At 38.4% G+C, this 13,880-nt stretch overlaps 1 protein-coding gene across 1 annotated transcript in view; it reads right to left on the bottom strand.

Moving 5' to 3' along the window:
- PLPPR1 (phospholipid phosphatase related 1) overlaps positions 1–13,880 on the bottom strand; it is a 292,974-nt gene that overhangs the window by 42,450 nt on the left and 236,644 nt on the right. The window contains exon 3 of the mRNA XM_003260293.2: positions 10,839–11,027. Within this exon, the coding sequence (XP_003260341.1) occupies positions 10,839–11,027 (189 nt within the window). The remainder of the gene's footprint in view (positions 1–10,838; positions 11,028–13,880) is intronic.

Raw genomic sequence — 13,880 nt, forward strand, 5'->3', positions numbered from 1 at the left:
TAGCACTTCCAGTCCTATATTGAATAACAGTGGTGAAAGTGGGCTTCCTTATCATGTTCCAGATCTTAGAGGAAAGGCTTTCAGTTTTTGCCCATTGAGTACGTTACTAGCTGTGGGTCTGTTTTACATGGCTTTTATTGTGTTGAGGTATGTTCCTTCTATACTCAGTTTTATGAGGGTTTTTATTATGAAAGAATGCTGAATTGTATCAAATACATTTTCAGCATTAATGGAAATGATGATTTTTTTTCTTCATTCTGATGATATGATGTATCACATTGATTGATTTGCATATGTTGAACCATCCTTGCATCCCTGGGATAAATCCCACTTGGCCGTGATAAATGATCTTTTTAATGTGTTGTTGAATTCTGTTTGCTTATATTCTGTTGAAGATTTTTGCACCCATGTTCATTAGGGATATTGGCCTGTACTTTTCCTTTTTTTGATGTGTTTTTGTCTGGTTTTGATATAAGGGCAATACTGGCCTCATATAATAAGTTTGGAAGTATTCTTTGCTCCTCTATTTTGCAGAATAGCTTGAGTAGAATTTGTATTAGTTCTTCTTTAAATGTTTGGTAAAATTCAATAGTGAAACCATCAGGTCCTGGGCTTTGATTTGCTGAAAAGCTTTTTATTATGACTTCAATCTTATTACTTGCTATTGATCTATTCAAGTTTTGGATTTCCTCATGGTTCAATCTTGGTAAGTTGTATATGTCTAGAGTTTATCCATTTTCTCTAGGTTTTGCAATTTATTGGCATATAGCTGCTCATAGTAGTCTCTAAGGATCCTTCTAATTTCTGTGGTATCAGTTGCGCAATGTCTGTTTTTTCATCTCTGATTTGTTTGAGTCATCTCTTTTTGTCTTGGTCTGGCTAAATGTTTGTCAATTATCTTTTCAAAAAACCAACTTTTCATTTCATCGACCTTTTGTATCGTTTTATAAATTTCATTTATTTCTGCTCTGATCTTTATTATGTCTTCTCATAATTTGGGTTTGGTTTGCCCTTGTTTTTCTAGTTCTTTCAGATGCATCATTATGTTGTTTGTTTGATGTTTCTCTACCTTTTTGCTGTAGGAGTTTATTGCTAAAAAATTCCCTCTTAGTACTGCTTTTGCTCAATTCCATCCACTTTGGTATGTTGTGTTTCTATTTTCATTTGATTCATGATATTTCTTAACTTCCTTCTTATTCATTGATCCACTGGTCATTCAGGAGCATATTGTTTAATTTCCACATGTTTGTATAGTTTCCAACATTCCTCTTATTATTGATTTCTAGTTCTATTCCATTGTGGTCAGAGAATATACTTGATATGATTATTTTTTGAATTTAAGACTTTTTAATGTCCTAAGATATTACCTGTCCTTGAGAATAATCTATGTGCTGAGGAGGAGAATGTGTGTATTGTGTAGCCATTGGATGAAATGTTCTGTAAATATCAAGTCCATTTGGTCTATAGTACAGATTAAGATCAATGTTCCTTTATTGATTTTCTGTCTGAACTATCCAATGCTGAAAGTGGGGTATTGAAATCTCCAGCTGTTTTTGCATTGAGGTCTCTCTCTCTGGCTCTAATAATTTTTTGCTTTGTATATCTGCACGTCCCAGTGCTGGGTGCATATGAATTTATAATTATTATATTCTCTTGCTGAATTAACCCCTTTATAATTATATAATGCTAAATGTAACATCCAATATAATGTGAAATTTCTCGTTCTGCTCACTATTTTCCTCATTTACTTGTATTGTTTTTCTGTATTTTCTTGAAGTTCATTGAGCTTCCTTAAAAACAGTTCTATTTTGAATTCCTTGTCAGTGAGTTCAAACATCTCTATTTCTTTAGGGTCAGTTAGCAGCATTTTATTTTGTCCCTTTGGTGATGTCATGTTATACTGATTCTTCTTGGGGCTGTGTATCAATATATACACATTTGTAGAAGTAGGTACTTATTCCAGTGTTTGCAGATTAGCTTTGTCTGGAAAAGCTCTTTGACAGCCCATTCAGAGATTTTGGGCAGGCCACTGAGATTGGTTCTGAATCCCAGGGTCACTACAGGGGTGGGGTGTGCCCAAAACCTGGGGCTGCTGAGGCCTGCCTGCTGCTTAGGCCTGTCCAGATCCTATAGACACTGAAGTCAAGCCAGCGGTAGTACAATTGGGAGATCAAGTCTGCCTCACAGACTTGAAGTCTGGGACTGCAGGGTCCCACCCAGCACTGGGACTCAGTCTGTGGGTACTACTCTGGAGTCTGGGGCTGTGGGTGCCTGCCAGCCTGCCTGATGCTGGATTTTACTGTGGTGGGTCCAGGGTTGGGGTCCAAGGCAAAGTCCTGTTCTTACGCCCTCTCTTTCCCCCAAGTGGATGGTGTCTCTCTCAGTGTTGTGATGGTTGGGGGAGGGCTGGTACAGGTAATGTAAAACTCTCCTTTCTAACATTTTCAATGCATCTTTTATTATTTTTGTGCTCCAACAAGTTACTCTGATCTCTTACCTGGTTTCCTTAGCTCTTGTGAAGGTATTAATATTTTAGTACATGGATAGTTGTTCAAGTTGATGTTTCAGTTGGAGGGGGTATGATTACTGCATAGTACTATTCCACCAACTTGCTCCATCCTTCTTCTTCACAAATATTTTTAAAAACATGTGATATGCAATAAATAACTGATATCAATACAAAAAGTTTAGAGGAAGTTTTTAGATTTCAGAATATAAACAGTCTGTGGAAAAAAACTAGTCACTGAAAAATGTATTATAATTTTATATTGTAAGGAAATTTCACTGCATGTTATATGTGGTTGCAACTTAAAAGGGCATTTAGAATTCCCAGAATACGTATTTTGTGGTCATACATATGCTAGTTGTGGCTCTAGTACTGGGCGATATCAAAGTTATTGCTGTTTCCTGAATGCGGGCTTTGGAGTTGAAATCTCAGCTCTCTCATTTATTGATGTGTGACTTTGGGTAAGTAACGGAAACTTTTTGAGGTTCAGTGTAAAAGCATATATACATGTCCTACGTTTTCTGTTTGTACTTGTTGGTCTACCCAGGCAAGAATTTGTGTTGAAACAGGAGAAAGAAATCATTGTGCCTAGTCCTGGAGTAAGGAAATATAGTGTAATTGTAGCTTGGCTCTGCCCTAACCAAGTGTTTAATTTTGGACTAGTTGCTTGACCTCTTTGGGTGTCAGTTTCTCATCTGTCAAATGAAGAAGTTTTACTACAGGATCCCTAAGGCGCTTTTTTAGCTCCAACATCTTTGCCATTATGATAGGAGCTAAAAAGAGAGGGCTCGTTAAGGGAAACTGAAATCACATAACTGGGCTTCAATCTCAGTTCAGTCAGTTAAGCTCTCTAAGGCCAGCGTGATTTCTTGCATTGCTTCTTCCTTCAGCCATCATTTCCTTCTACAATCCCATGGGCCTTTACCCTCACCAAATAACCTTCCCTGAAAGCAAAGTAGACACAGCCAACCCCAAAGTCATCACATTTCCTGATATCTCTGTCACTTTGGGTTCTTAAAGGACAGCAGAGGCTGGTGATCAGATTTTGCCCACACTCTAGATATTCTAACACTCTGAGGAAGAGGAGAGAGTTCTTTATATACTCCCCAATATTAGTCTCTAAGTAGTTTCAGGGCTTTCAATCTTACGGATTTTTAGATACTTCTAATATTCTCCCTGGGAGGCTTCAATAGTAATAAACATCTCCAAGAAGGCAGAAATGGTTTTTGTTTTAGATTTTGTTTAAAACTCACCCAGGAGATTTTCAGCCTATAGACCCTGCTGCTAGCCCTAACTGCCAATGTCTCCATGCTCCACTTTAATCTTTCCTGATGAGTGCTGTCACATTGATAACCCCAGATCTGCAGAGAGCTTCCTGTCCCCTTACTTGCTGAACTTTGGCTAGTTCAAGAGCTCTTGACTTCTGCTTTATTATGCCTATTACACATAGGCGTAAATGATGCGATTCAGCTCTAGACACTTCCTATGTGTTTCAAAGCTCAAGGCTTAAATGAAACTGAGGCTGTTTGGATGATTCTGAAAATAGTTCAGTAAATGGGATAATAAGTGTTTTTGTAAACTGGAGCCTCTCTACTGGTCTTACTCCAGAGGCCACATCCACCCATTCAGAAGGTGTTTTTAGTTGACACTTGATATAAAATACAGCACCAAGGCGGTATCATATTTCCAAAGCATAGTGTTCTCTTATATCTTTTTTTCTGAACAGTGAATACAAGAGAAATGGGAATTTAAAATGAGTTAGCTAAAATACTGCTTTCAGTAAAAAGTAAAATGCATTGAAAATGCATTGAAGTAAAAATAGAGTAAAAAGTAAAATGCATTGAAAATCACATATTTTTAGGCAAACAATATTCTTTCCAAGAAACAAATTGTCAAGTTCCTTAACATAATCATCTAGTCATCAATTATTAGGAGAGGTATATTGAAGATGGAAAGCATATCTCTTGGTGGAACGATGTCAGGGGAAAAACAATCTCTAAAGGAGATTTGGAGCAGTCATCTGCAGTATGGGCAGAAAATGAGAAAATGGATTTAAGTTTTAAAAAAAATCCACAATAATTAATGGGCATATCTAGAAATATTTTCCAGAAAAATGTAAATTATAAACACTGAATATATTAGCAACAAAGAAAATGTAGTCATGGTGAAATTTTTTTTTTTTAAAAAGGAAGTCATGTGATAATGTACAAAAGGGAAAAAGATTTGAATTATAAAATGTTATAAAGAGTTTCAACAGATGAGGTTGTTCAGAGCCTGGAAAAGGCAGATTATGAGGAAGTACAAGACCCTACAATGTCTCCTTTGCTTCGACAGCTGCACCCCTCGTCAGCTAGCCAACAGGCTTGCATTATTGAGAGCCCACTTTGTGATCTGCACTGTGCTCTGGGTTTTTACATTTGCTGGAAGAGCTTACAGCCCAGAAACCCCCAAATGAAGATTCACAATTTTCTCCAAATTGTGCCTTTCTATCAAGTTGTGTTTGTCTCTTCCTTTCCTAGGAAATTCTAGATGAGTCTTGTAATGCATGCATGCACACTTGCATACAAAATGTGAGCTATTTCAATCCTCAGGCTGGAAGTCATGTTCTGCTACTTCAATACTAAATACTCCCCTGTCACTTCGTTGTGAGGCCAAGAAAAAAGGTTTAATAGCCATTTTTTTCATGCCTTGTGCTGCTGGGGCTGAGATAAAATGAGGGTAAATCAGATTCTCCGCTGAGTAAATCCTCTTATCCAAACAGGCTCTCTTCCTTTGACTCTGAGTGTATGAGTTTATTCAGAAGGCCCGAGGCAATAGTTAGCCAGGGTTTCCAGGTGGTCAGAACATACCCTGCAGATTTCTTTCAAGCATAGGCTGCCACTTTGGGCTAAACGGGGACACAGTAAATCCCCCATGCTCTAACCTTTCCTGAAGATCTGGGACAGCAATGGCCTTGGCCTTTTGCGGTTTATCCCATGTGGCTGTGTCTCAATATGATGCTGATCTTTTCTGACAGCAAAGCACAAAAGAAGAAATAGGAAATGACAGGTTGAACATACAGCAGAGTCTTTCCCCTCAAGCATTTCTTGTGCACCCTTGCAATTGTGAATGGGGTCATTAGTGCCCATCTGCAGACACCCAGCAGTGTAGGGTGCTGGGTTCTTCCATGGTTAATGTGCTTGAGGGAGCACAGAAAACCAAGGACAGACAAGTCCATATTGAGCTACACTTTTGAGATTTGATATTAGTTAGTGTCTCATAGATCACCCAAAGGGAGTCACGACTTCATTATACTCCATAGAGAACAGGAAATGGTTTTAAGAAGGAATAAACAACTGTGCACTTCTGTGAAACACTTAATCCGGCACAGGGGTGCAAAATCAAACTCCAGAAAGAGAGTCGTGACTTGGGAGTTTGGAAGGCTCCAAATGTTAGCTTCTGATGAGAATGTTCCTTTTTCAGTTTTCATGGAATCTGAGAACTGGCAGGTGCTTAGAGATCATTTAGCCTAATCCTTTCTTTTAGGTACGGATGAGGAAACTAAACCCACAGAGGGAACATGGCTTATCAGAGGTCACACAGTTACTGGGGGCAGAGCTGTGACATGAGATCTGCCTCTCTAGTCTTATCAAACCTGGGAAAACATGACTGCTTTGTGAGGAGAGTGGAGGATGCATACTCAGAAGCAGGAGTGTGTGTTGAGGTAGGCACTTGGGAGCTGCAACAGGTCATACCTCACCAGGATGGGACAGGAAAAGTGAATGCAGCTCCTTGTTCCCAGGAAACTGTTCCCACGAAACTTCCCTGAGCATTATTAGAAAAGTTCTTCTGTTTTCTATCTTGCTGCTGCTTATGTATTTTCAGGTTTTGAGGGAAAATTAAGCACCATTAGCAGGGTAGCAAGGCCACACTGCTCTTTGCCATTGACCTATCAGCTGCAATCATCCCTGGTTCCTACCAATGCCCCTCATTTGCAAGGAAAATAAGTGGAACCAAATGGGTGGCTGTCTAATCATGTACAGAACTAGGTGAAACCTTCAGCAAATCATCTAACCTACTTGAGTCTCAACAGTCTCAACTCAAAATGAAAGAAACTGGACCACACACTTTCTCTATGTTCTTTGGCTGTTCTGAGGATAAATTAGGCCATGTCTGCACAATATAAGTATATTAAAACATGTTATTCTTGTGACCATCATTTATGTAATATATTTGGGGGGTTTGTCAGTATTATCAAAGGAATGAAAAAGCTGAATCAGGATTTCATAATCGAGAACTAGAGTAGAACTGTAGGTGCTTAATGTACTGTCCACTGACCATATCACCTTGACTTCCATGGGAGCAGTTGTACTACATTTCAATTTGTGTCACTTGGGTAAAATGAATTAATGGAAGAGATAAGATCAAAAGCTGTAGCCTGGAGAAGAGCTTTTGCTGAAAATCTTAAAATGAAAGAAGACCTATCGCTTTTACTCTGAGAGAAGAGAAAATTCTTTGTAAAGTTTTGGTGATGTGTGTTTTTATTAGAATTGCCATTTTCAAGTCTTATTAATAGTTTGGTCATTTCGTAATTATTGCCAAAAGAAATAGACTATATAATTTGTTTTAGAAGTATGTCTTTGGTTTAAAAACAATATACATTCATGTGGAATTTGGAAAGAAATATATAAAAGTATAAATGAAGAAAAAAACTAATATTACCATTCAGAATGTTTCAATTACCATTGAAAATGTTTACTTTCTTTCTCTTCCTTTTATAATTATAAATTTGGGATTATACTTGCAACATCCACAATGTATCTTCTTAGGGTCTGTTAAATATTCAGACCTACAGACTATATTTGGTGCTGGTCCACTTGGAAGAAACCACAGCTTGCCGGCAGGGTAGCATTACCTATTTATATTTAGCACATGTCCTTGCAGTGGTCCAGCAGAGCAATACAGCTCAGGTGCATGGAGGCTACATACAGTTCAGAGGATGCAAGAATTACCCTGGCTGAAAAGCCACATGCCCTGTAGGAGTCAATATATGGTGTAACAACTCCATAGGCATAGTTTCCGGGGACCCACAATAGATACGCCAAGTTATCGGAGTCACTGTTATTGGAAGTCATAGCAGAAGCACTCTCTCAGGTCATAACAGTTATCTGAGAACAGATGCAATTCACCAGTAAGGGCTCAATTTTACCTAGTGACATAATTGATACATACTACCTTTTTCTAGGGAAACAGAGGCAGAAAATTGTGAGGTCAGATTCTCTTACAGAAGAGAAAAAGATCTTACCCACAATACTGCATACAATTTTTTGGCCTTAAAAAATCCTAATATTAAATTACAAACATGTTCCATCATTACTTAAGGTGTTTCAAAAACATGGCTGGCATATAATGTATTAAACCAGTCTGGTATTGTGTATTTAGCTAGTTCCTAGTTTCTCATTATTAAAACTATTACTGACATGAACATCCCTACATACAAATCTTTGTATTTTTATAAATCTGGAAAATGTAATTAATGACTGTGTCTGAAGTTTATTAAGCTCTTAATACATCTTTAACAAACTGCTCTTCAGAAAGAAAATATTAGTTTATGCTTTGACTAGAATTACATGAAAGTCTCTACATTTCGTCAACATAGACTAAGTTCCTTGAAAACATTTGCCAATTTTATATGAGAAAAATGCTATATCCTTTAAAAATTGATTTTTCGTTGATTACTGATGAATTTAGAAATATTTATCTGCACATAGTCTATTGATTGCTGGTTGTTAGTTGTCTATTCTTGTCCTCTCTCATTTTGATTTTGGGAAGCTCAACTTTTTAAGTATTAAGGGTACTTACATTTGAGTCTCCTCTGCGGCAAACTTTTTTGCAGTCTTTACTTCTGATAGAAATTTTTATTCTTAGGTAGGCAAGTCTACCAGTTTGTTTTTATATGTTTGCATCAATACTGCTAAGTGAGATTATTGTTACTATTCAGGATGTTTTTGTGGGTATTTATGTGGACTCGCTTTCTAAGTGCTTGACATGCATAATGCATGGAAAAGCTTTTCATTTATGAAAAGACCTTGAAACATTTTATATCATTTGAGATTTCTTGTTCCTCAAATGTTTGAGGAAAATTATTCCACAGCTATGTGTCCTGAGTAGTATTTTTTAAGATAAATTTTGTCATGTTTAAAATTTTATTCTGTTGGCATTCATATATTCAGCTTTGCTACATCTTTTAAAAAATGTGATATAAGGCATCGCTAGTAAATATCTTCATAGTTATCAATTCTATTGAGATGTAAGCATTTATTGGCACAGAATTGTACATACAACTTAAATGTCTTAAGTTTATATTTTTATTTATTTTTGCTTTTAAGTATATGTTTTCTTAACTGTATTTGTATGTCTAACTTTCTATTATAGACTAGCCAGGCAGATGTACACTTATTAATTCTATTTTCTGACTTTAACTTTCTGCTCACAATTTTTATTAATCCATTTCCTTCCCTTTTTTACATTTTTTTTAAATGTAAAACAATCTCTATAATTATAAAAAGTAGCTAAAGGAGAACCTAGGCAATGATAAATGAAATTTCCTGGGACTGGGAAGAAGAGAGGAAATATGTTAGTAATTCAGTGGATCACTCAGGGATGCCTGTCTGAATACACAGGAAAACGATATGCTTATGAGACAGGAAGAAACCAGGACCCAATTCTAGACTGAGCCCACGGCCTCCAGGTAGAGCCACCATGAAACCATACCAGACAGAACCCAGTCTGGCCTCCTAGTTTTACGCGGAGTGTGTCACATTGTGAGGTACATGGAAAGGTGTCCTGTATGCTTTCTCTTATTTTGTAGGCTGGTAAGAGGCATACAGAGATTAGCCTTCCTCTGAGGAATGGGCATATCTCCCCTCACTGTAGAACTGGAGAGAAGAGGTCTTAATGAGGGTTCTCAGTGGAATTTCATTCCTTTCAGAAGTAGGAAGTTGGTCTGTGACTCCAAAGAGGGCAAAGAGCAGTTCCAGCCAGGTTTTTTGTTTCCCTATTCCTGAACACTTCGTAAATGCCAGGCACTGTGCTAAGTCATTTCTAAGCCCCACAGCAATGCATGAGGTAAGCATTCAGTTGTCCTTATTTTGTATGGGAGGGAACAGCGAGGTGAGTTGCCCAAAGCCAGGATGTGAATCCAGGTGTGCTGAGCAGCAAAGCTTGTGTTTCTTAGCCTCTCTGATACATCATGTTGTGGCTCATCAATGCCGATCTTAGTCCTTACAGCACAGTCTTATCATTTAAGGGAGAGCTTTGTAGAGCCTGGGATCAATAAGCCAAATGAATTTATTACGCCTGTATTATTTATCTTCAAAATTCTATTCCATTTCTCATCTGAAAGCAAGCAAAACATTGGCACAGAAAAATAATATTTGAACTGAGTATCTGAGCAATTGCTGTATTCCTCAGCATGCCAGTCAGTATTTTTATTACTGCCGAATAGAGGGCAGGTAGGGGAGGAGGGAGAGTGGGGGGGGGTCAACTGTTAGAAGAGAAGGAGGGGAATGGGAACTAAGATCACATCCTGACTAATCGGACCTTATGGCATATTTAGGCAGAAACACTTAATTTAAAATTCCCCCAATATCATTTTTAAAATAAAAATCAAAATGTCTAAGTGTTAAATCACTTGACCAGGTAACACAGATCTGCAAACTTTATGCTGTCAAGCAATCTCCCTAGAGGACTGTGTGGCCAATTTTTTGCCTCATGAAAGGGAACATGAAATAAATGAAGGTAAAGTTGCAACTTAATTTAATGTGATATAATGTGAACAGAGCCAGAGCCATCAAGAATGAATCACAGCAAACTTCAGGTTAAGCAATTTGTCTCATCTCTGGCCTCTCTGGAAGTTCAATGAGAACAGCAGGAGATATCGACCTGAGGGATTCTATTCTACTCTAATCTCAGCCGTTATATCAGTGCCAGCACTTACATTCAGAATCTCTTTTGAATACTTGCAACTCATAGCATATTTTTTCAAGAGGACAATAGCTGTTCTTAACACATTAGCCAATCACACCTGTTGATTTGTAACATTCTCACATGCTTTTTAAAAAAACATCTTTTTAAAATTCAGATACCGAAAAACAAAAGCCACCCATACAAGACAAGATCTATTTTAATGAGTTTTTCTGCAGAGCTCCATTCACTCTGTTTTGGCTGAAATAGGATGCCACTGATAAAACTGCCGGTGAATGCTCAGGAAGAGAAGAAAGAGGAGAAAAAGCAGACAGGAAATATTCTTGGGTATCTGACAATAAAGAGGAAAGTCTATTTCTGTACTTACAATAGCAGTTGGGGTGGCAGCCAGCACACAATAGAGCACCAAAGGGGTGATGAAGCTTTCTTCCTCTGTCCCTGGGTAAGGCTTCATTAAGTCTCCGTCCTGACAGAAGAATCCTTGGATATGCACCTGAAAAGTGTCAGTGCATTCGAAGTAGTAGGCAAGCAGCACTGTCCCAGCCATGATGACAAGCTGAAAATACAGCATGGCCACACAGAGACATTAGCAGGGCTTCGGAGCAGCCCTTGCCCCTCAGAGCACACTCCCTCCATCACCCCAGCAGCGGCTCTCCTGATATTGGTATTGGCGAGTGTGTGCGTGCCTGGCGCAGCGTGCTCTGGGAGTGTGTGCTTGCTTGTCTGCCTTGTAACATCTGTTCTATAAACCTTCCAGCAAATAATGAGCAGCTCCCATCTGAAAGGCAGATCCCAGTCAGGCTTGTAGAGAGCTTCAGCCCCTGCTGCCACCCTTTCAGAGTCTCAGAGTATGCATGGGAACCAAGGCACTATAGCCGTTTAGGACAGAGGTGAAAAGTCAAAAGGCAGTGGCAAAAGAGTTGTCAAGACGTAGATGTGAGAACTGTTCATGAGCAATTTCATACAATATTACAGGTAGACTTACCTTATGAAATATGAAAGGTAGGTAAACCATGAGTAAATGAAGAAATGGACAAATGAAGAAATTAACAGGAAAGCTAAATCCTAGATGGGTTAAGGGAAACTTCGACACCCTAAGTTATTGGCAGGTATTCTACATCAGTCATAACTTTCATCTTTTTCCAAAATGGTTTCTGCCAGTGAGTCAAGGACTTTGCTGACGATCACATCTTATTATAGAAATATAGCCCTCGTAAGATTTAGACATAAAAAAAGACACAGTTATCCTTTTGTTTTGACTCAGATGTCCTAGATATTCACCGAAGTTTAGATATAGTTTTTAGCAGGTATGTGGAATTGAGGGGATATGGAAATGTAACATTGTTTTCCATTCATATTTGGAAATCACCAATGCCAAGATAAGATGGTGATAAAGGTAGACAGAAAATACATCTGAGGTCATGAAATTACAGAAACTTAAGCTGGGAGATATCTTAGAGTTCTTCTTGTCTGACACCTTTATTTTGTAGATGAGAAAAGTGGAACTGACCACTGCCTGATTATCCAAAAATTAAACTAAACATGTGCTTAGATTGAGCATTAACAAAACAAGGAAACTAAAATGAAGAAAATATATTTTTTAAATGTTGATATGTTTAAAGGTATCAAAGTTATGCAAAAAAAAATTCAGAACTTGGTAGGACATTTTTAGATATCTATGGCTTAAAGTTGTTTGTATTTTGAAGTACATATAAGGCAGTAAAGGGAAATCATAATCTTTTCAGGGCTTAAGAAGACTAATGTTCTTATTTCAGCCCCAGAGTGACTAATCCAAGGCCACACAGCTGGTTAGTGTGAAAGTCAGGACTAGAAACCCACATTTCCTGATCTGTAGGAAAAAAGGAAAAGCTGAGCTGTATCAGGATCTAAAACAGCATCTTATACGAAAAGGTGGAGAGCGATGGGGGAGGCAAAGTAGCTAAACTCCAGCACAGAGAGGTAATTTTTGGTATACTCATCCATTTTCCTATCCATTGCTTTAGCCACAACATTGAAGCACAGCCTTTACCCTCTGCCCCACTCTAAACCATTCTCTGGAACCAGCACAGCCTCTACTTCTGGGATAGTAATTCTGCAACTCTTCCTTACAGTAGCAGATAGCATCATTTTCTTTTTTCTTTTGCATCAAAGATTTTATTTTATTTATATATTTTATTATACTTTAAGTTCTAGGGTACATGTGCACAACGTGCAGGTTTGTTACATATGTATACATGTGCCATGTTGGTGTGTTGCACCCATTAATTCGTCATTTACATTAGGTATATCTCCTAATGCTATTCCTCCCCCCTCCCCCCACCCACAACAGGCCCAGATGTGTGATGTTCCCCTTCCTATGTCCAGTTGTTCTCATTGTTCAATTCCCACCTATGAGTGAGAACATACGGTGTTTGGTTTTTTGTCCTTATGATAGTTTGCTGAGAATGATGGTTTCCAGCTTCATCCATGTCCCTACAAAGGAGATGAACTCATCATTTTTTATGGCTGCATAGAGACTCTGTCTCAAAAACAAAACCAAACCAGACAGACGTTTGTACTTGAGACACATTATAACAGAGATACCAAAGAGGAAAGGCATCAAAAGAGGAGAAACTGGAAGGACAGGGAAGATTCTTAGTTCAAATGATCCACCCACCTCGGCCTTCCAAAGTGCTAGGATTATACAGGTATGAGCCACTGCACCCAGCTTCAAGTACAAATTTCTGACCATCTTATCTAAAGGTGTTTACCCTCTAGCTACATCCATTGCCACCTTTCCTTTTATTCCAATTAGGCCACAAACCATCTCTTCATTCACTAGCCCTTATACATGACTTGTTTCTGGCTATTTATGGGTTACATTCTTCTAGTATCTAGCATTTTCTGCTCCCAGAGATGTGGATCTCGGATCACAACTTTGGACTGTGCAGTAATCTCTGGACACTTCCATGTGTTTTTCCATGCCTGGGGTTGTTTATTGGGGCCACATGTAAATCACCAACCTTTATGCCAGCCTTCTCTGCTGTTTGAAGTAATTGGTTTATTTATTTTCCTTATAGCAACAGAGAAAAGACTTGGATAAATATGTTTCCTGTAAGATTGAGAGAGATACTCCAAAGCTACCCCTGCTAATAGGTGCTCCTGATTGCAGCTAGTTTATAAAATCAAAGCTATGAAGTTTCTGTTTCTTTTATGCTTGACTTGTTGAGTGAGTTGACCTGATGGAAAGGAACCTAGCCGGTTGACTTGATGTTTTGAAGATGAAATAATAACACCAGGTTTCCAACAGTTTTAAGGCTCTGTCTCTGGAGTTCCGTCTGTCCCCCTGCACAGGGCTGATCTGGGATTTTTGTGTGTCTCATGTGTCTCATCCATGTGGCTGGAAATACTTTTCTCTCTCGGCTTCATC

Source organism: Nomascus leucogenys, chromosome 1a, assembly GCF_006542625.1.
Source record: "Nomascus leucogenys isolate Asia chromosome 1a, Asia_NLE_v1, whole genome shotgun sequence".
Lineage (NCBI taxonomy): Eukaryota > Metazoa > Chordata > Mammalia > Primates > Hylobatidae > Nomascus > Nomascus leucogenys.